Source organism: Salmo trutta, chromosome 14, assembly GCF_901001165.1.
Source record: "Salmo trutta chromosome 14, fSalTru1.1, whole genome shotgun sequence".
Taxonomy (NCBI): domain Eukaryota; kingdom Metazoa; phylum Chordata; class Actinopteri; order Salmoniformes; family Salmonidae; genus Salmo; species Salmo trutta.
In genome coordinates, this window is record NC_042970.1 from 19036074 (window position 1) to 19058241 (window position 22168).

The 22168-nt window shown below is 41.7% G+C and overlaps 1 protein-coding gene across 1 annotated transcript; it reads right to left on the reverse strand.

Moving 5' to 3' along the window:
• Window positions 1–7528: 7528 nt before the first annotated feature.
• Window positions 7529–22168, reverse strand: zgc:113054 (uncharacterized). Its single transcript, XM_029774732.1, has 11 exons — window positions 21958–22168; window positions 20241–20430; window positions 20060–20151; window positions 19731–19963; window positions 19182–19418; window positions 19019–19093; window positions 18610–18826; window positions 17323–17531; window positions 16594–16666; window positions 11870–11987; window positions 7529–9436 (listed from the first exon to the last, which is right to left on the reverse strand). Exons 1-11 carry the CDS (start codon window positions 21971–21973, stop codon window positions 9241–9243), a joined length of 1656 nt encoding a protein of 551 aa, XP_029630592.1. The 5' UTR covers window positions 21974–22168; the 3' UTR covers window positions 7529–9240.

Below are 22168 nucleotides of genomic sequence, written 5' to 3' on the forward strand. Positions count from 1 at the left end.
ACCCTCTCACACAACCCTAATACAACCTCCCCTCAGACCCTCTCACACAGCCCTAATACAATCTCCCCTCAGACCCTCTCACACAGCCCTAATACAACCTCCCCTCAGACCCTCTCACACAGCCCTAATACAACCTCCCCTCAGACCCTCTCACACAGCCCTAATGCAACTCAGAGTGGCCTCCTGAGGAACAGCAACATTAAATATTAACATAATGTGTTTAGTCGTTTTTTTATTTCAAACTGCGGGTTTGTCAGCATCTTGTGTACTCTTTCTCAAGATTCAGTCCGTGTGGAGATGTGTTCCCTGGAGATGTGTTCCCTGGAGATGTGTTCCTTTCAAAGGCTTTATGTAGCACTGTGCTGTTGGAATAATTTAGGTATGTTTTTCTTATGTTCTTTCTGTGTTAATATTGACAACATTTTCACTGTGATTTTTAAAAACAAATGGAGCATTATAAGTGAATTTAGGTATTGTTTACTGTACCTTGAAGTGCAAAATGTATCTGTCGGAGAAGTGAAGATTGTTTGGGTGTGTTAGGTGGGTATACGTCATTGCTGACACAAATGTTGATGCATGTGTTTCTCATAAGGCCCTGTATTTCCTCTGTCCAAATCCTTTCCTTTTCATCTCAAATTACACCCATATTGAAGAATGCACAATCCTTATTTTCAATAACTGCTGTGCTTCAGAGAAAAGTAATTGTAGATGATTACAGGAACATGTAAAAACATTCTGTGGATTGTACTTTGCTATTGTCTCAGTTTAGTTTACATGTCTGATTTCCCTATTACTCCTTTAAATGAACTTGACCTTACTCTTTGAGGAATGGCATGTGTGTGCTATGTGCATCCTACCCAATTAGGCCAGAGGCACTGGAGCAGTAGAAACTAACACTCCCACAGCATCCTCCAGGAATTGAGCCTGACACTACTGCCTTTCTTGAATCTATATTTGGGCCATGTGTGTGGATCTGTGTCACTCAGGAGCACAGGCCCAATCTACAGTAGAGAAAGTAGAGTGAGCTCTGGGCCTTTGGGCTGCGTGTGCCAAGGCACAAAAGGAGCTCCCTCCCAGCAGGCACAGCCGTACCAACCAGGCCCTGGGCAGGCTTTTATGATACCTTTCAATCAGCAGCTGATTCCCATCTGAAATGACAGGTGATTTGACTCAGCCTCCAATTAATGGCCTCATTTTAACAATTAAGAGCAGGAGGAGGAAGGGAAAATCTCATGTACTGACTACTGAATGAAGGCTGGAGGCGTAGTGATGATCGCTTGATAGTAGAAGAACACTGCTATCTCATCATCATCACAGTCCCCCTCACCGAACATAACTGATGCCCATGGTATCTTCCCAGGTTGGGGGGCCCTAACACTCCACCAGGTGTTGTCCCATACTGTAGGTGGGGCCCAGACCTCTGTAAGGGGTGGGTAAGGGAAATGGAGGAAAGGTAGGGAGGGAAGTTGAGTTTAGTTTAGGGTGTGGGGTCGGCAAACATGGCAGGGGATGATGGACGACATCAAACTCGCCGTGGCCCCCATCCCCTCCCCTCCTGTCCCCACAGCGTAGAGGAAATTAAAGAGCTGTGTAGCAGAAGAAGGAGGGGGGAGGAGGGGGTGATTTAGAGTGTGGCGCAGGGGGATGGGGACCTGGCGCATTGGAGTTAATTACTGAATAATGAGGAACAATTTATTGTGTTCTTGTTAGAGTCATCAAAATGCTGGATGCTGCCTACAGAAAAAGAGCATGCCTCTCTCTTTATACGTCCCACTAAATGCAGTATTTAACTTGGAGTCATTAAAGAGGCACTGCCTTGCCTCGTTCCAGTCAGCAGTGGAGAGCAGCTTCCCAGGGCTTATGAAGGAACAGCTAACACTGTCCTAACGCCAGGTACCTCCTAAGTGCCTGTCCTCTGGAGAATGTATTCAAAGAAATAATGAGAATTGCATTAGCTGCAGATCGATCTCTCCCATGTATCTTCCAGACTTCTGCTGATGAGCATGGCATAACTCCTCCTATTCACCTTTCAACCCCTGTAAATCTACACAGGCCTACTGTAAAAGGGCTTGTGATTCCCCTCAGGGAATGCGCTTGTTGTCATGTTCATGACTGTTACGGAATCCACAGCCTTTGGTTTTAAGTTGAAATGTCATGGAGCAGTTTTAGACATACATTTTTTCTTTCAGAACTGGATGACAGTATCATAAAAACATTTGAGTATAGCTGCTACTGTACATTGAAATCACGTCTTCCACCATATCTTGAGTACAGTATATCATACTCATTAGAAGACAAGCTAGCTGTTAAATGGTTATCCAATTTGCACAGAGCATAATACATGCACCTTTATGATGTATTCTATAGAGCAGTGGTTCCTAACTCCGGTCCTCCAGTACCCCCAACAGTACACATTTTGGTTGAAGCCCCAGACAAACACACCTCATTCAACTTGTCAAGGGGTTGATGATTAGTTGACAAGTAGAATCAGCTGTGCTTGTCCCTGGTGTCAGATTTGGTGTCAGATATGGTGTCAGAGAAGGTGTGTGAAGCAGACACACTCTTTGATGTGTTAAATAGGAGATCTGACCACAGAACAAAGCAGCTGTCAGACACAGACTGATGTCAGAGGCAATCCACGCCAATTATTATTGAGTATCTGTCATGCATGATTCAGAGGCTCCAAAGATACTGAGGTATGCCTAAGGCAGGATTTGAATCAGCTGTGTAGAACTAGGGCAAAAAACTAAATGTGCACCCAGTGGTGGCCCCGGGACTGAGTTTGGGAAACCCTGGTCTAAGGAGATTATGGTACTACTGACATTACCTTCAAAAACTCTTTACAAATAAACATGACTGGTCAAATTGTAGTGGAGGCAATTGTTTCGTGTGATCATCTGTGAACATATTTCATATAGCATGCAAGATCCACCTACAATCAAATAAATGGTGATTCATTTAACACTCAGATCTTTGAGTTCGTGTGTTACAACATAGTATAACCACTCATTTAGTCAATTGTTTTCCATCACAGCACACAATCATTATATCATATTCTCATACAACTTTATGAGAGTTACATTTTCAATGCCTCAAATGACAGTGAGAGAGAGAGGTTGCTGAATGTGAATAAACATGTTCAATATGAGGCCTACGGAACGATCCTGCTACACAGATGAGTGCTCCTTGAATGTTAATGAGGTCTCCTTTAGATATGCATAAGTTAAATATCTGCAATCATGCAAGGATCTGAGGTGCCCCTACTTATGGCATTTGAAATGTAGCTGGCTTTATTTACGACGTGTCTCCCTGCACAGGCATCGCCACCTGAGCAGCCCAACGCTTTCAGAAGATACGGTTTTCTTTTAATGACCTGCAAATGAATCAATCTGGCAGAACCATAAAAAAGCGGAATCCCCTTTGAAAATGAACAAAACAAAATATGAAGATTCTGCCAATAGATCATAGAAACCAACCAAAGCAGTGCCAAAGCAGAGGTATACGAAGCAAGAGGCATGTAAAAAGGCCTTTCAGATATGTTGCTACTTATAATCACTACTACAGTGTCATCCACCGAGGGGTCCAAATTCCTCCTTGTAGGGGGTTCCTCTGGTTCTAGAGAAGCAACACACCTGTAAACACCATAGCAGCTAACGTTATTGTAACTTCATGATTTCATAATGACAGCATAATTAATCTCTTCAGGCTCCAGTGGTGTGGTCCCTAAGGACAAAACATGTCTAGATCTCAACCAGGGATAAACACACGGTACAAAAGACAGAGGTAAGAACTCATTCATCAAAATAACAAATCAAACTAAATACTTTCAGTTTGATACTGTAGTGTAAGCCAAGGAAGTCACCGAATCAACTGCAGCAAAATAAAATTAACCTCATTTTATTCTAATAAAGTATTTCTAGGACGTATTGCTCATTAATGTAATAATCAACCAGGGTGCTTAAAAGATGCAGCCATGTGTATCCAAATACCCCAGCAAGCTGAATGCCTTATGATGGAGAGGTGCTAAGTGATTGCTTTTCTATTGAATCACCAGGCCATTTTTTTAAAGATGTCTCAGGGTCTTGAGAACACCCTTGGGTGCACAGGCAGCAATAATGAGAAGTGCATAAGTTTGAATCCTCCACTCAAGCCAGATTCAGGGCTTTTTGTGGGGAAGATAAATGTATCTTAAGATTCTCCATCCCTCATTTCTTTCTATTTATTAGGATAATGAATTTCTGAGTGCTGTGCCAGTTCCACTGAGCCTGCTCCTCGGCCTAATTCTCTGTAACATTTCCACATAGCCGCTGGGGAACATTATATGAAGGCAGGGCTTACAATACCATCAATACGCCGAAGACGACAATCGGACGTTTCATAGATATTAATGGAAGTGCAAATTAAATCTAAGTTGGAGTGGAGCTATCGGGGTTATGATCAATGCCTTTTGCGCAGTCAGATTTAATAGAGGGTTTGTAATTTGAGTATCCAAACAGAATGTGTATCTTAAATGGGGAAGATGAAAGTAATCCCACATGGGGAGGAAATAACACGTTAGCAGCATTATAATTAGAGAACTCACAGTACAATGTTTCCCTCACACTGTATTGATGTTGAATAAAAACCTTCTACATCTGTAATGCAGACACAGGACATTGATATTGGAATGGGTTTTTAGACACCTGTTATTAAGATGTCATAAGAGATATTTGTCTGAAGAAAAAGTGTCAATAGAGTATTGTATTAGATGCATAACATATTCTGGCCAAATCATTTAGCAAATTCAGTGGGTAGCTGAATCGAAACAGAACAGCTTTGGAAATGGACCCACTCATTTTACTGTTACGTTGATGGAACAAGAGCCATTGTTAGGGACAAATATACTGTAACCACCTTAGCTATGGTCATTACAATAATGACAGAAAACAATAAAGGCACAGTAGTTGAATTATTAAAAATGTGAATAATTTTATAAAGTAAATTTCAAACGGACTTGACAGCAATTTGCTGGGTCAGCAAAGCATTGGCTCAGTTGATGCACCATTGGTAATGAAAATCATGAATTCATGAGTTTTACTGCGGATAAAAAAAAACACAAAGAGATAAGCAAATCATAAGAGAAACGAGCAGAAAGGTACCTCCCCAGAAAAATGTATTTTAATGTAGCATGTGTATGCATCTAGTTTGCTACCTCTGTTCAAATATAATACAAAATTATAACACAGGTTGACAAAATGTTCACCTTTTTATTATTTATTGGAAATCCATCTCACAATACACAGCACAGCAGCCACCTAAAATGAAATTGTGGAAGTCACCAGGTGAGCATGATACCAGCCAACAGCACAACTAGACTCCAATGAATAACACATGAGCTGACCAACAAGGCCACACAGAGCTCTACATACCAGCTATACAGCTAGTGACCACACACACACACACACACACACACACACACACACACACACACACACACACACACACACACACACACACACACACACACACACACACACACACACACACACACACACACACACACACTAGAGCAAGAGACAAGCAGGTGAGCTGATGCAACCCTCACCATCAGAGAAAACACAACTGTGGTGGTATAATGAAAATTAAATGTACTTGAAGGAGCTTTAAAAAATGAATTAAACAGTCTTGACGGCCATTTCCATCCCCTGGGCTTGTGCAACTAGGTTGTATCAATAATTGCTAATTTAAACATGCATATAATTAAAACCACTATTATTCCCAAGTTTGAATCAAGGTCCCTAAAATGTCAAGCAGTCTGCCATTTGGAAAGGTTACTTGGCGTCTGTGTGTCTTTCCCTACATATGTTGCCATTGTTTTATCTTTCTGGCGTGGGTTTGATCAACTTTGAAGGACAGTGGTTAACTCATGTTAAAGGCCCAGTGCAGTTAAAAACACAATTTTCTGGTGTTTTATATTTCCACACTATGAGGTTGGAATAATACTGTGAAATTGTGAAAATGATGGTTATGCTGTTTTAGTGTAAAAGCTGTTTGAAAAGACCACCTGAAAGGTCGTTGTTTTGCAGGAAGTTAATAGGCCAATAACAAAGAGAGTTTCAAACCTCTCTGCCAATAACAGCTAGTTTTTAGGTTAGATATCCCTCTCATTAGGTTCCTCCGATAAGGCCCCTCACGTAGGCCACTCCCAGTCCTAGCCAAATTCTTGCTAGAGAAATAGCTTTCTGCCAAGACACCTTATTTGTTTTCAATAAAAATTGTCAAAAATAAACAATCACAGTAATTGAACCTTTTACATACTACTGAGTTCTGACACTGTTGTTAAAATTGACAGAGGCTTTTATTGTGTCAATTGTCTTTCAACACTATCAAGGTACTTGGTCCCCCATTTTCTACTCACTACCCGTCCTAAAGTACGGTATGACCACAATAAGGATGATTGAGGTGATTTAATTGTATTTACATCAGTGAAATAAAGCCTTTATTTACCTGTTGAAAGTACAATTATTTTAAATAATTGATTTTGTCGACATTTCATTGACACAATAGGTCATGTAGACCTGTCGTAAGAGCCTTAGTTCCATACATTTCATTTTCAAATATCTCACTCACTAGACTAGGGCTAAGGCATGATAAAATACATCAATAAAAGGGTATTGATGTTGTCAAATGTTAATATGCCATCTATAAACCCTGACGTACTCTCTCACCCAGATACAGGCTGTGCTCCGCTGTGTTGTCTCCTCCTGTTGTCGCATCGACCCAGGGCTACTCACGATTTGCTTCTGCTGTAAAATGTTGCATTCCAGGACAACCATGGACATTAATCAAAGTTGATTTGAAGTGCGAGGGCACAAGTGCTTTAGTGCTGAAGAACTCTTTAGCACAACACCGGCATTTTCGCGGGCCCCGCTCCTGAGCGTAATTGCAGCACAAGGTCATAAATAATGTATTCAAGATCACTTACACCTCATGAAGCAAGCCATAGGTTTGGAGAGAGATCACCTTTTCAGCTCAAAATACTAGATTTGGCTCTTGTGGCTGCGCTTTCCAGGGAAAACAAGATCTTCAAAAAGGGCTTTGAAACCGTTTAGAGCAATACAAAACATAATAACATCAAAACAGCTTAGACTGAATTATGCTGTGAATAAACTCCTGACTAAAGTGAGGTGTTGTAGACAGCAGTACAGAGGATGGAGTTTAACATGTTGCTGTGGATGCTACAATAGTTATGCCTTAAACTATAGGCTACACTTTAATGAATTGACAAAATGATACACCTACTGTATGTATGACCCCAGTCAACCTGTGTTTAGGTACAACTAATGGAAAACTACAACTTAAGTTGTTAACTGACATGTAAATGTTTGTCTTTAGTTAAGATTAAGACAGTAGATTACATTCAGAACAGTTATTACAATTCCCAACATAAACTGTGTAGATACCTGCATAACAATTACTGTGAACCTTGACAATTACTCACCTCATCTCTTGGCAAGCAGTAGCAACAGATGAATATACAGTAATTACATTTTTCATACATTGGAAATGTAACTATTTCAGTTTCATTTTTAATTGAAAGTACTGTACATTGTGTTTGTTCAACATTTCAACAGATTCATTCCCATGTCCAGCTGTTTGCACACTAGGATTGCGGATGTCATTTCAATCATAATTTCCTCACAAACATATAGCAGACCCTTTGTTATCACCCTCGGATAATGGCAAATAATGTTGTTGATAACCCCACATTCAAAGTGATTATCCTGTATACTGAAAGGTGGAGAACGGCAAATATCTGTAGCTCCCCATCTCTAGACTGCCCCTTTGTGGCCATCTGACGAAATGCCTAACTAATATTCTACCCTCGTGATATTAAGATGTTTATTAGGTCATTCTGGATAAATTCTTACATTCACTGCTTACAGAAATCACACTTCTGATATTGTCCTGTGAGGAAGTTGTGTCTATCTACCATGTAGGTTTGGTATGTCTTCTACATTAAATCCAACTGAAATGCAGAGATCGTCAGATCTTTCCATATCTAAATGGGATCCTCTCACTCACTAGCCCCGTTAATAAGGGACCCCATTATGTAAATCTGAGTACGGCCACTAATAGTGAGAAGTTGCTCACACAAACAAGCACTGTCTCATTGCATGGATGGTGCTAATTGGACACTCCTTTGGTATAATTGCAGTGACTAAGGCCGTGCCCTCAGCTAACCTCCTTTAAGCATTGTTTTGCAGCACATAAACAGTACAGGGAGCAATTAAGATGTGGATTGTAAGCACCACTTGGGGGACCAATCAGCAAAACCATGAGAGAGAGAAGAGCTGAAGGAGGGTGGTACGCTATGGTACCCGGAAAAACACAACGATCCCAGACTGTCAAACAGGGAGTTATTACACATTTATATGCATAGAATGTCTAGTTAGCGTTGAAACCATATGTATGTGCTCAGTATGTAGTCCCCAGAAGGAAAGGATTAGTTACAATATTAAGTTTGATAGTGTTAATTTTAGAAACAGACTGTATTTCGTACAGTATCTTGTCATACACATCTCAGTATTTTCTACTAACCAATCTTTTGCAATCTAATATGTACTGCACTTGCACAGTAGAAAGCAGCATGCATTCAGTGTATTAAAATCTTGAACTATGAACCCGTTTCAAGTACTTTTCACTTATGAAACAAATACCTCTGATGGGGCCAATGGTGTCAAAACCTGTTTATAAGAGCCACTCACAGATTCCAGCGTGAAATGTTTCTGTATAAAAACACAGATGTCCAAAGGATAGCACCATGTAGAAGACATAAAAAGGATTTGCAACAAAGTGTGCATTTCTGTTAAGAAAATTAACAGGGATATAAAAGAACAATTGTGTCGAAATGAATGTTCATTTTATGTGAAGACTACTGTATGAAACTGTAAAATAATGTCCAATCTGACATAATGGTAAACCAGGTAATCACTCTGACGTAATCTCTCTGTTATCCTATTCTCCCTGTGGAGATCAGTCACAGTGGTTGCCACAGGAGGCTGATGAGGGGAGGACGGCTCATAATAATGGCTGGAATGGAGTGAAATCAAACACATGGAAGTCAAGTGTTCCATATCATTCCATTCCAGCCATTACTATGAGTCCGTCTCCCTAATTAATGTGCCACCAGCCACCTGTGGCGGGTGTCTATTCCCAAGAGTGAACCAAGAGTGGGAAAAATTAAGCTTCTCCCTCTCTCTACCACAGACTTTGCCCACCGTCTATGACTAAGTTATGCCCTGTCATGTAGTCAGAGGCGTCAGATGCCAAGTAGACCACTGCAGCTTGCAGGTCTGTCACTAGAGCCAGTCGTCCAGCAGGGATATCTGACAGCCAGCGCTTCACCAGAGGCCTCAAACTCTCCGAGTGGATGAGAGGGGTGTCAACAATCCCCCTGAAAAGAAAAAGGGAGAGACAGAGATGGAGGGAAAGAGAATTCAGAGACATCAAACATCAAAGCTAGGAGTGGCAGCAGTGTGGCATTTCAGAGCCACCACTTTGGTAACCAAAATAAAATAATAAATAAACCCAATTACCCTTCAGAAAAAGGGTACATCTCTGATGATATTTCCAGTGGGACGCATGGTGTTAAATGACTGGCACGTCGCAGGAAGCGCCACCGGGTACGACAGGACCCTAGGTGTAATTCGCCTTCAGGAGCCTGTACATTATCACTTTCTCTGCGTCTCCCTGATATGTGCTTTAGCTGGTTTGATTCTCAGGCATAGTGCTTGAGTGGCATTTAAAGGAAACAGGTGTGTTGGTACTGTAGTGATTTCCTCATCTGATTTCCTCCTGAGACTGTGGTACTTTCATGTTTAGACAATGCTTGTGTCAGCATTAATCTATCATGACCAATGATTTTCTCTCCTCTCTTTATCATTTGGGTAAACGTGTCAACACAGCTGTGTCTAATGTGAGACGACTTCAGGCTTTTCACACAATCATTATGAAAGTAACTAAAAGCTTCACGGTCGACTCATCTTTAGCCCGTACCCAACACGTTAGGCATACAGTATTCCTGGCTGTGCCTTGATACAAATTCCAACATTTTGATAAATTAGCGGCTCCAAGAAGCATGTGACACCCTGGTTAACATATTCCACCTCAATTATATTTCTCTTCAGCGCCCTGTTATCTGGAACCTTTACTGGCAATCAGAGGTGCTGTTTTCCCTCAGCCAATTTTCTAGATAATGCAGCTTATCACCGGCGCGGCTAAAGTTGCCAATGAAATCAGGCTGCAGTCAACCTCGCACTCGCTAATTGTGTCCCTTTTTTATGCATATTTACTGACTGTCACTTCTAAGAAATCAGTGCCCCATTGATACAGCCAGTTAGAAGGGGGAAAGAATTGCTTCTTTGCAAATTAAAATTAGCAAACAAGCTGGCGATAAATAAAGCAGAGTGGTGGGAGAGTGGGCACTTTGTTCTGGGTGTGGTGATGGGCCCTGCATGCCGAGCCACCGGACGGATTTGCTGGGGCTAAGGGATGCTCGACTTAACACACACACATACACAGCGCAGCAAAGAGTGTTCCTCTGTTCTCTTCTTCCCGCCACACAGCTTCACAGACAACTAGATACAAACAATGTGCTATTGTTGTGGAGACACTTGGAGTGAGGATGCTCATTTGATTCCCTAATTGAATATAACAATTAGAGCAAGTGTTTGGTTGATTCCTCCCTAAAGACGCCATCTAATTAAGCCTGAGCACATTGTTTGAGGGCTTAAATGGGTGCCTCATTCTCAAATGGAACTTTTACAATGGAGGAAAACACTCAATCGCTTCTCTTCATTACTGTTCTTGGCAGCTCAACAAATAGCAATACATACTGAACAAAAATGTAAAGTTTCATGTTTCATGAGGTGAAATAAAAGATCCCAGAAATGTTCCATACGCACAGAAAGCTTTTCTCTTTTGGTCACAAAATTGTTTACATCCTATTAGTGAGCAATTCTTCTTTGCCAAGATAATCCATCCACCTGACAGGTGTGGCATATCAAGAAGCTGATTAAACAGCATGATCATTACACAGGTGCACCTGGTGCTGGGGACAAAAGGCCACTCTAAAATGTGCAGTTTGGTCACACAACACAATGCCACGGATATATCAAGTTTTGAGGGAGCGTGCAATTGGCATGCTGACTGCAGGAATGTCCACCAGAGCTGTTGCTAGAAAATTGAATGTTCATTTATCTACCATATGCTGCCTCCAACGTCGTTTTAGAGAATTTGGCAGTAAATCCAACCGGCTTCACAACCGCAAACCATGTGTAACCACGCCAGCCCAGGACCTCCACATCTGGCTTCTTTACCTGCGGGATCATCTGAGACCATCCACCTGGATAGCTGATGAAACTGAGGAGTATCTGTCTGTAATAAAACCTTTTGTAGAGAAAAACTCCTTCTGATTGGCTGGGCCTGGCTCCCCAGTGGTTGGGCCTTGCTCCCAAGTGGGTGGGCCTATGCCTGCCAAGGCTCACCTATGTTTGCACCCCTGTCCATTTATGTGAAATCCATAGATTAGGGCCTAATTTATTTATTTCAATTGACTGATTTCCTTATATGAACTGTAACTCAGTAAAATCGTTTAAATTGTTGAATGTTGCATTTATAATTTTGTTCAGAATAGATGGGCTTGAAGTCCATGGACATTTTGTATGTGTACATTCTTAAATCAAAGTTAGGATTGAAATAAATAAAAATATTTGTGATGTGTGAACTGTTGTGGCATGGTGATACAGATAAGATCTGCCATTGACACTATAGGCCTATTCTGAAGCCAGGCCATTTAATAAAACGAACATGTGGGACACAAACTTACGGTGAGATGCAGTTAACTCGGACCCCTCTGTCGATCCACTCTGTGCCAAGTGTCTGTGTCAGTTTGACCACTCCTGCCTTTGAGGTGTTGTAGGCAAGCTGCTTCTGTGGATGGGGCACTGCAGAGGGGACAAATCAAGTCAAGTAGTATTGATCCAACGACACCTGCATAGGTTTTTGTATTTAAAAAAAATCTGTATTGTTGTCTATCACTTGTTTTAAACTAAACTTGAACTAATTAAAACACATACAGTGCATTCAGGAGTTGTTATACACCTTGACTTATTCCACATTTGTGTTACAGGCTGAATAAAAAACGTATTAAATAAAAAAAAATTACCCTCACCCATCGACACACAATGCCCCATAATGTAAAAGTAAAAACATGTTTTTAGAAATGTTAGCAAATTTATTGAAAATGAAATACAAAAATATCTAATTTACATAAGTATTCACACCCTTTTGCTATGACACTCCACATTTTGCTCAGGTGCATCCAATTTCCTTTGATCATCTTTGAGATGTCACTACAACTTGATTGGAGTCCACCTGTGGCCAATTCAATTGTTTGGACATGATTTAGAAAGGAACACACCTGCCTATATAAGGTCCCACAGTTGGCAGTGTACACTATATATACAAAAGTATGTGACAATCCCTTCAAATGAGTGGATTTGGCTATTTCAGCCACACCCATTGCTGGCAGGTGTATAAAATCAAGCACACAGCCATGCAATCTCCATTGACAAACATTGGTAGTAGATAAGCCTTACTGAAGAGCTCAATGAATTTCAACGTGGCACCGTCATAGAATGCCACCTTTCCAACAAGCCAGTTCGTTAAATTTCTTCCTTGCTAGAGCTGCTAATGGCTGGACAACTGTAAGTGCTGTTTTTGCAAAGTGGAAACGTCTAGGAGCAACAACAGCTCAGCCGCGAAGTGGTAGGCCATACAAGCTCAAGGAACGGGACCACCAAGTGCTTAAGCGCGTAAAAATTGTCTCACTACCAAGCCCCAAACTGCCCCTGGAAGCAACATCAGCACCAGAACTGTTCGTTGGGAGCTTCATGAAATGGGTTTCCATGGCCGACCAGCCGCACACAAGCCTAAGATCACCATGAGAAATGCCAAGCGTCGGCTAGAGTGGTGTAAAGCTCGCTGCTATTGGACTCTGGAGCAGTGGAAATGCGTTCTCAGGAGTGATTAATCACGCTTCACCATCTGGCAGTCCGACGGACAAATCTGTGTCAGAGCAGAAACTATACCATGAATTGTGTTGAGGCATATATCTGGGGAAGAGTATAAAACAAATACTAGTGTTGAAAGTTTCCAAAAGCACAGTGGTCTCCATCATTGGGAAATTAAAAAAAACATGGAACTACGCAGACTCTGCCTAGAGCTGGCCATCCAATCAAACTGAGCAACTGGGCAAGAAGGACCTTGGGAGGTGATCAAGAACCCAATGACCACTCTGACAGAACTACAGAGTTCGTTGGCTGAGATGGGAGAGCCTGTCAGAAGGACACCAGTCTCTAAAGCACTTCACCAATCAGGGCTTTATGGGAGAAAGGCCAGACAGAAGCCACTCCTGAGAAAAAGATACGACAGCCGCGCCTGGAGTTTGCAAAAAGGCATGTGAAAGACAGAGCACAAGACAAAAGATTCTGTGGCCTGATGAGACAAAAATGTAACTCTTTGGCCTGAATGCAAAGCACTGGAGAAAACCAGGCACAACAGACAATTCCTTGATTAGAAGCTGCTTCAGAGTGAAATGACAGACTAGGGAGAAGATTTACGTTCCAACAGGACAATGACCCAAAGCATACAGCCAAAGCAACGCTGGAATGGCTTCAGAACAAGAAAGTAAAAGTCCTTGAACGGCCCAGCCAAAGCCCAGACTTGAATCCTAAGACTTGAAGATTGCTGTTCACCGGCTCTCCCCATCTAACTTAACAGAGCTTGAGAAAATCTGCACGGAAGAATGGGAGAATATCCCAAAATCCAGATGTGTAGAGCTTATACAGACATACCCGAGACGACTCGAAGTGTAATCGCTATCAAAGTTGCTTCTACAAAGTACTGACTCTGGGGTGTGAATAATTATGTAAATGTTTTCATTTTCAATTAAATTTGCTAACATTTCTAAAAACATGGTTTCACTTTGTCATTATAGTTTATTGTGTGTAGATGGGTGGGGGAAAAATCTATTTCATCCATTTTGAATTCAGGCTGTAACACATCAAAATGTGGAATAACCATATAAACTGCACTCAATGTCTAAAAGACAAACGTTACCCCTCTAATAACCATGAAACACACACTACAATGTAGACTTTCTCTGAGAGTAATTATTATATATTTTTTACCTTTATTTAACTAGGCAAGTCAGTTAAGAACAAATTCTTATTTACAATGACGGCCTACCCCGGACGCAGCGGGGCCAATTGTGCGCCGCCCTATGGGACTCCCAATCACGGCCGGATGTGATACAGCCTGGATACGAATCGGGGACTGTAGTGACGCCTCTAGCACTGAGATGCAGTGCCTTAGACCGCTGCGCCACTCCAGTACCCCTGCATATTATTCATTCTATGCATTACTTCATTTCAATCATAACTCAGCACCCTGGTTTCTACTGCATGCTCCATGAAAACACCTCCATTAGGTACTTGGGACCCCGTGGATAAAGCCATGTCAGAATAATTGCTTGTAATGTCCAGTTACGCACCATCTTCAGCAACAAAGGCAACACCATTTGTTTGCCTTGACCATCACAGATGCTGCACACTGCATGGGATGCTTGGACAGCGGCTAATTTCCCTCTGGTTGATTAATCATCACAGGGAAGCCTCCAAGTTACATACAACTTTAGTAGTTAACCTCGTCGCCCCTTGATCTCACTGCCAAATTGCTTCGGTCGGAACAGAGATGATAAATATGACACAGCTGCAGAGAGGCAGGGGCTGGTCCTGGGGAGACAGAGTGGACAGGAGATTCACGGTCCCTCGTTTGTTTAGAAAGGAATAGAGCTGATGTGAGGAGAGAAGAGGATGGAGGATGCTTCCATGATGGAGTGAGGAGGCTGAGGAGGAGGTGCAGGCCCTTGGGTAGGACCCCAGCCTTGGAGGAGAGGAGGAGCACGTGAGGAGGAGCAAAGCCCAGGGCTTACACCCAGACTGAAGGTGAAAGCCGATTTATCAGGACAGGAAACACAGCTAAAAAAGCCTAACAGTGCTAATCCTCACTGAAGACCTGATGATACAGCTCCAAAATACCGTTCAAAACAGGCCTTCATCCTTCAAATAAACCTGCATTGATGTTTTCCGTCTTAAGAGCAGTAATCCTTAGAGAGGGAGAAAGAGAGCAGTCTAAAACCCTCTAACATTCCTACTGCTACTTATTGCCCATTCTAAGTGGGGGGAAACTAGCCCTTTTCATCACAGGCCTACACATACTCAAGTCCTCAGGACAGATAGGAAGTAAAGATGGTACACAGGCTGAATGAGCGTGCCGCTGACATGATTCTCTCTATCCTCCTTAGTCAGGTCAAATACTTTACATCTACTCTCCAATACAGCCAAACAGCATGGGAAATATATATATTAGTTTGTTAGCATGTCAAAAATGCTCTTCCTTTGTGTGGCCTACCATCATTCTCTTCAAATGTACAGGGGAGGGGAAAAACACATTTTATTCAGCAGATGGACAAAAAGCTGTCATTGTCCAATTAAAATGCACATTCACGGCTGCTTTTTGGTACCCTACTTGGCGAAAACAGGTCCCCTCTGATTATTCATTATGACAATACTATAACAGATGTCCAGACCAATAAAGTCAATTCCTGCAGGACTGTGCGTAACATGAGTAATTGATCACTTTTTGTTGCCATCCTCTATTTACCAGCATGGCCCTGTTTCACAGATTGCCCCTGCAGTTGGGACTCAGGCCCATATGTCACAGCAGTTTATTGGCGATGACTATACTGCTGATGAAGTGTTACTGTTTCTCTGGAGGAACCTGTAGGAGGATTTACACTGGGCTGGGAATAACTCCCATTTCACAATGCACTTAGTAAAATGTAAAAGCATCTGCTGCTTAAACACAGCCCTTTACAGAGGCAGGCAGGGTTGTTGCACAGGAAGCCTTTTACATGTTGGACCTCAGGTTTCCTTACTAACACATCCTCCCTACAGCTCAGGAGATGGATGTTTATTATGATGCAAAACTGCCTTGATGAGCAGCAATCACAACTGTGTTTGCAGCGGGAGAATAATGTGGGTGGATAAATCACTATAGTATTGTCCTGAATAAACAGTTATATGGTGAAGATTAGCAGTATTAGCAATTATACTTTTAAAAAAAATAGATTGCATTTGTGAAATGGGTCACCAAGTTTCCTGTCACTAAGTTCACTAAAATACACTGAAATGGCAAGACTGTAGAATACCAAGCCCATTGATGTCGTTTCGCAACGTTACAGAAACAAACCGTATACAATTATGTTCTGGTGCACAAAAGCACTGTGATGAGTATTACATTACTGTACTTCTCAGTGTACTACAGGAGACATATCAATGCAGCAACAAAGCTCAGGTCATTATTCTTCACTTGACTCACCATTCTTCATTGACTCACCATACATGGAGATGAAAGGAAGACATTCTCCCTCTAAAACGTTGATGAAATCTAAAGGGAACATACAGGATAGATAGAATCATCACTCACCTATTAGACTAGCCATGGACGCTGTGTTAATTATCTTCCCATATCCTTGCTTCAGCATCACACGACCTGCAGCCTGAGGCAAGAATTCAGGGGGAATGGACACATATTACAAACATTCATCACACTTTTAGTATTGACACCCTATGTGTACACCTTTCATTACTATTCATACTTACTCAAAGACCCTAACTCAAACTCTCATATATTCCATGTGTAATTTACACGTCAAACATTCCCCCCCAAAACAGTTAGACGCATAAACTCAAACAACTGTATGTTTCCCATTTTCCAGACAGACCTACGCCACTGGTATGACCCTCTGAGTAATGAAATAGATCACACAGGCCTACAGTAGCATTCTAGCCTAGGCTGCCAATAGTGGGCTCTAGATCTGCACTATTGTCTTGGATTGATGTGCCCAACCGTTAATACACTTGTGTCCCCCGTGTACCGGCTCGTACATAAAGCATCCTGCAGTCAGGCTGCAAAGGCATCATTTTCCTCTTTAACTAGCTTTAATGGCGGGCAGTTGGAGAAAAACAATTTGAAAAATATGTGTACCGTCTTAATAAAACATTTTCCAACACCATTTCGCACCGCATTCAGCCGGTCCACAGGGGACACAAGTGTATTACCAGCTGGGCACATCAATCCTAGACGATAGTGCAGATCAGGCGTCCCTATAAGTGGCCTAGGCTTACAACAGAATACAGTAGAGGATTCACACACCTGACAACACATGAAGGTCCCCCTCAAGTTGACATCAAAGGTTTGGTCCCACTCTTCCAGACTGGTGTCTTCACTGGCTGAGTTCATGTTGATCCCTGCGTTGTTGCATGCTATTTGGATCACTCCCCATTTGGACACAATGCTGTCAATCATCCTCTCAACATCTGACGATTTGCTGATGTCAGCAGTAATCGCAATGCAACTTATCCCTGGATTAAAAAGTAGTGGCTGTTTAAATGCAATAATAGGCAACACCTCTAGACTTTTTGAAGACTGAAGTTCAAAATTATTGATATTATTACTATTTTGTGTCTTCATATGCAAAATATGGTGCCATGTGGTGCAGATTAAAGTTTTGTCTGAAAATTTAATATAATCAGGTTACAATATACAACAGGGATAATGAACTAGATTCAGCCTAGGACGATGGTTTCTTGAGCGGAAGGTCAGGGGGCCGGAACATAATTACAAATAATTTGCAGACTACAAAGTGACCGCAAGAAGCCAAAACAGATATAATACTTCACTAAAACAAGCATTCAAACCTGGCTTACGTTTGCATACAATCACATACACTGAGTATTCAAAACATTAAGAACACCTTCTCTTTCCATGATAGACTGACCAGGTGAAAGCTTTGATTCCTTATTGATGTCACGTGTTAAATCCACTTCAATCAGTGTAGATGTAGGGTAGGGTAGGGGAGGAGACGGGTTCAAGAAGGATTTTTAAACCTTGAGGCAATTGAGAAATGGATTGTGTACGTGTGCCATTCAGAGGGTGAATGGGAAAGACAAAGACTTAAGTGCCTTTGAATGGGGTATGGTAGTAGGTGCCAGGTGCACCGGTTTGTGTTAAGAACTGCAACGCTGCTGGGTTTCAGCCAACTTGACACAACTGTGGGAAGCATTGGAGTCAACATGGGTCAGCATCCCTGTGGAATGCTTTCGACACCTTGTAGAGTCTATGCCCTGACGAATTGAGGCTGTTCTGAGGGCAAAAGGGAGGGGTGCAAACTCAATATTAGGAAGGTGTTCCTAATGTTTTGTACACTCAGTGTAGTGTATATCTCTCTATTATGCGTGGGGGTATTTTTACATCATGTCCAACAATAATAAAACAAAACAATTCAAATCTTGGACCGCTAATAGGGGAACAATGATGTACAGTATTTCCTTGACTTTTCCCTGACAGTAGAGCACCATCTGCTGGTAATACATGGAAGGTTAATATGAAAATCCAACATTGTGACAATCATAGTGGTGTGTGCTAATGCCAAAGCCTTACCTTTCAGTGTGAGCTCCTCTGCCACACCCTCAGCCTTCCCTTGGTCCAGGTCTACCACAGCCACTTTGGCCCCAGCCTCTCCTAGGGCATGTGCGAACGCCCTGCCTATACCCTGGCCTGCCCCCGTCACATAGGCCACCCTGCCGTCCAGACGCATCCGGTCCAGGATCGACCTCCCGTTCAAACCCCGGAAAACCTCATCGTCTGTTACCTTGCTCTGAGACAAGTCAAACACAAGTGAGTTATAAGTGAGAAGGGAAAAGTCTGTATGAGCTTTTAATTACTGTAAAGTCACCATTTGACTCATGGTAGTAACTACAGCTGTCAATGACAACAGTGATAGTCATTTTCTTTTCCTTTTAGCACTGGCACTAAGTGTGTTTCTGACTGAGGATGCGTCGTATGTTACCTGTGTGCCTGCACATGCTGTTGCCATGGGTACTCTGCGGATGATGCTGATGCCATCTCTGAGGGGGACAATGACCTTAAAAGAAGCAAAACCTTCTTTACTAACACAGGAATAAACACCCAGCAATAATTAGACCGATTACAAGCCATGTCTCTCCACTGACCTGCTCCACACGAAGATCACTCTTCACAAACTGGTTAAAATGTCGAAGCGCCAGCCCGTTTACATCAGCGGTGTCCTTTAGGTAGACCTTAGCCTTGAACAGAGAGTTATCCACACATATCACACCACTCAGCCGTAGGAGGTTGTGGTCCAGGATGAACTTGTAGTAGTTCATGTAGTTGTTCTTGTCTGCGTCGATAAAGACCATGTCAAACTGCTCGCCTGCTGCAGCCAGTTCCTTTAAAAGAGACAATATTATCAGAGAGCTGGACTATTCACTGTCAATGAGCTAGATACACCGATACAGTGTATCGTCTTTTACTCAGGGGTAATGGCTGTTTATATATATATATATATATATATATATATAATTGCCTATTTATTATACTCATATTTATTACATTTGCAAATAGTTTTGTTACTTGAAGTGATTTGGTTTGCATTGTATATGCATGTAACTATATAACGTGGTTATTAAGCAAGTAGACTAACATGTAATCACTGCAGGCTAAACTTAATCAATGTAGTTACACAACATGTAGTTAGTCACCTTCAAGCTATCCATGGCAGAACCAATCTTCACTGTTATCTTCTTGCCATGTGGAGACCTGTCAAATATGGGCTTAGCAAATTCTTTAAGATATTGCTCAATCTCACAGGCAACCAGTGAACCATCCTCGGGCAGTGCTTCAGCCATTGAGAGAGCACCATACCCTGTGAACATGCCTATCTCTAGGATCCTCTTGGCTTTACTCATGTGAACCAGCATTTTCAGAGTCTGGCCTGCCAATGAAACATCAAGAAAAAATATTTAGCACTACTTAAATATGTATCTCTACCCAAGCATCCACACAACTGAACCCAATAGAGATGTCTCACCTTCCACATGCCCAGTGATGCACTCTTTTGGAAGCCGAAACTGAGTCTTGCCCTCCTTGAATACTTTATCCCAGTTGTGTTCCATCGTTTTCCTACACATCCATATGGGATTAAGTAAGAATGTGCATAAGAAACCATCCATGTGAACTGTGTCTGTGGGACGGACAAGAGAATTACTCACTGATACAGCTCAGCGAGAGGTGCACTTTCCTGGCTGCTCATTTTCTCCAGGTAACCGTCTAGACCACACGCTATGTCCAGGGCCTTCTGTAGGTTGACCCTCAGTTCCTCTGGAACGTTGGCATTGCTATCTGCTATCTCCTTGGCTTTGTTTAGGAAATCCACCATGAATTCCATCGGGGTGTCAGAGACTGCAGAGAACACAAGACCAAAACTGTACACAAGCCTATACAGTATAGGCCTAATGACTACAGTAGGCTATTATACTAATGAACAATTTGAGATGGGGGGGGGGGGGGGGGTGATACAGAGTAGGAGTGACGTTGTAATAATATGGAATTCCAATGGTAAAAGGTACTTAAGTAAAAATACATTAAAGTACTGCTTAAGTCAGTTTGTGGGGGTATCTGTACTTTAATATTTATATTTGACAACTTTTACTCCATTACATTCATAAGAAAATGATGTACTTTTTACTCCATACATTTTCCCTGACACCGAAAAGTACTTGTTACATATGGAATGTTACATATGATAGATACACACTTATCACGAGAACATCCCTGGTCCTCCCTACTGCCTCTGATCTGGCGGACTCACTAAACATAAATGTTTTGTCTGTAAATGATGTTGGAGTGTTGGGAGCGTGCCCATGGCTATCCGTGAATAAAAAATATATAAAATAAATTTGTGCTGTCTGGTTTGCTTCATATAAAGAATGTAAAAGTATTTATACTTTTACTTTTGATACTTAAGAATATTTTAGCAATTACATTTACTTTTGATATGAAGTATATTTAAAAGCAAATACTTTTAGACTTTTACTCAAGTAGTATTTTGCAAGTATGACGGTTGGGTACTTTTCCCACTGGACAATTCATAGACTACTCTGTGTCATGACATAACTACACCATTAGATGGACATAGAGCTCTAGGAAGGACGGATGAGTCCAATAAATAACTGTAACAGGCGGGGTTATAAGTGTATGTTCCTAGAGATGCGGTAAAGAAGTCAATGGAACTCGACCAAAACCATGGCTATGCCATCGAAACGCGTGGGTGAAAGATGCCTCATTCATTTAAGCTATTGTTTATGTGTATTTCACACTATGTTAATGTAAAAATCGGAGTAAACTGCTTGTATAGATGTCAACCCCAATACATGTTCATGCCATCGTCACCAATCAACTGCAATGCAGTTCAAAACTAGACCACCACCACCGATTTCTGGATGCTAGCGACACTACAGACGGGAGTTGGGAAACTAGCATTAGCAGTCACTTATTCTAAACCTGAAAAGGGACCAATTCTAAATGTTATGCAGCGAAAACAACCAAATATATTCAAATAGGACGTTAGTAACTACATTGTGGGCATGTCACAATACATCAATCTTGACGGATTTGACGAATATCCACTTTGTTAGATCAGATTTGTTAAATGTGCGCCAATCCGGCGTCCTAGTCCCCCCCTCTTAACCGCATCTAGCTAGTCCTATATGTAGGTTATTTAATTACAATTAATATAAATGTAATGTTTAGTTTTATAATGCAAAAATAGTGTAATATTATGAATATACTATTTATGTGTCCTATCATCTTTCCAGTTGATGTTTCCCCGCGACATTCTCCTGCATCCTACAACTAACTAGCCCAACCACATTCATTCTTTCGAGCTTCTGCAATCATAGCTAGTTCTGTGAGAAAGACCCGACATACCTTTGGCAGCCTGCATGGTGAATTTCCACGGCGTTCGTAATACAAAATACACAACAAGTTATCAAATCACAAAGGGCGACTGGCAAAGCAGCTGTCTATCTATATAGCTTAAACCCGTTTCAGTTGTGTAAATGTATCTTTATTGATGGCTTACGAAACTCCCTAGTTTTCCACACAGTAGTTCCGCCCACGTGTCCGTTGACCTGTAAGA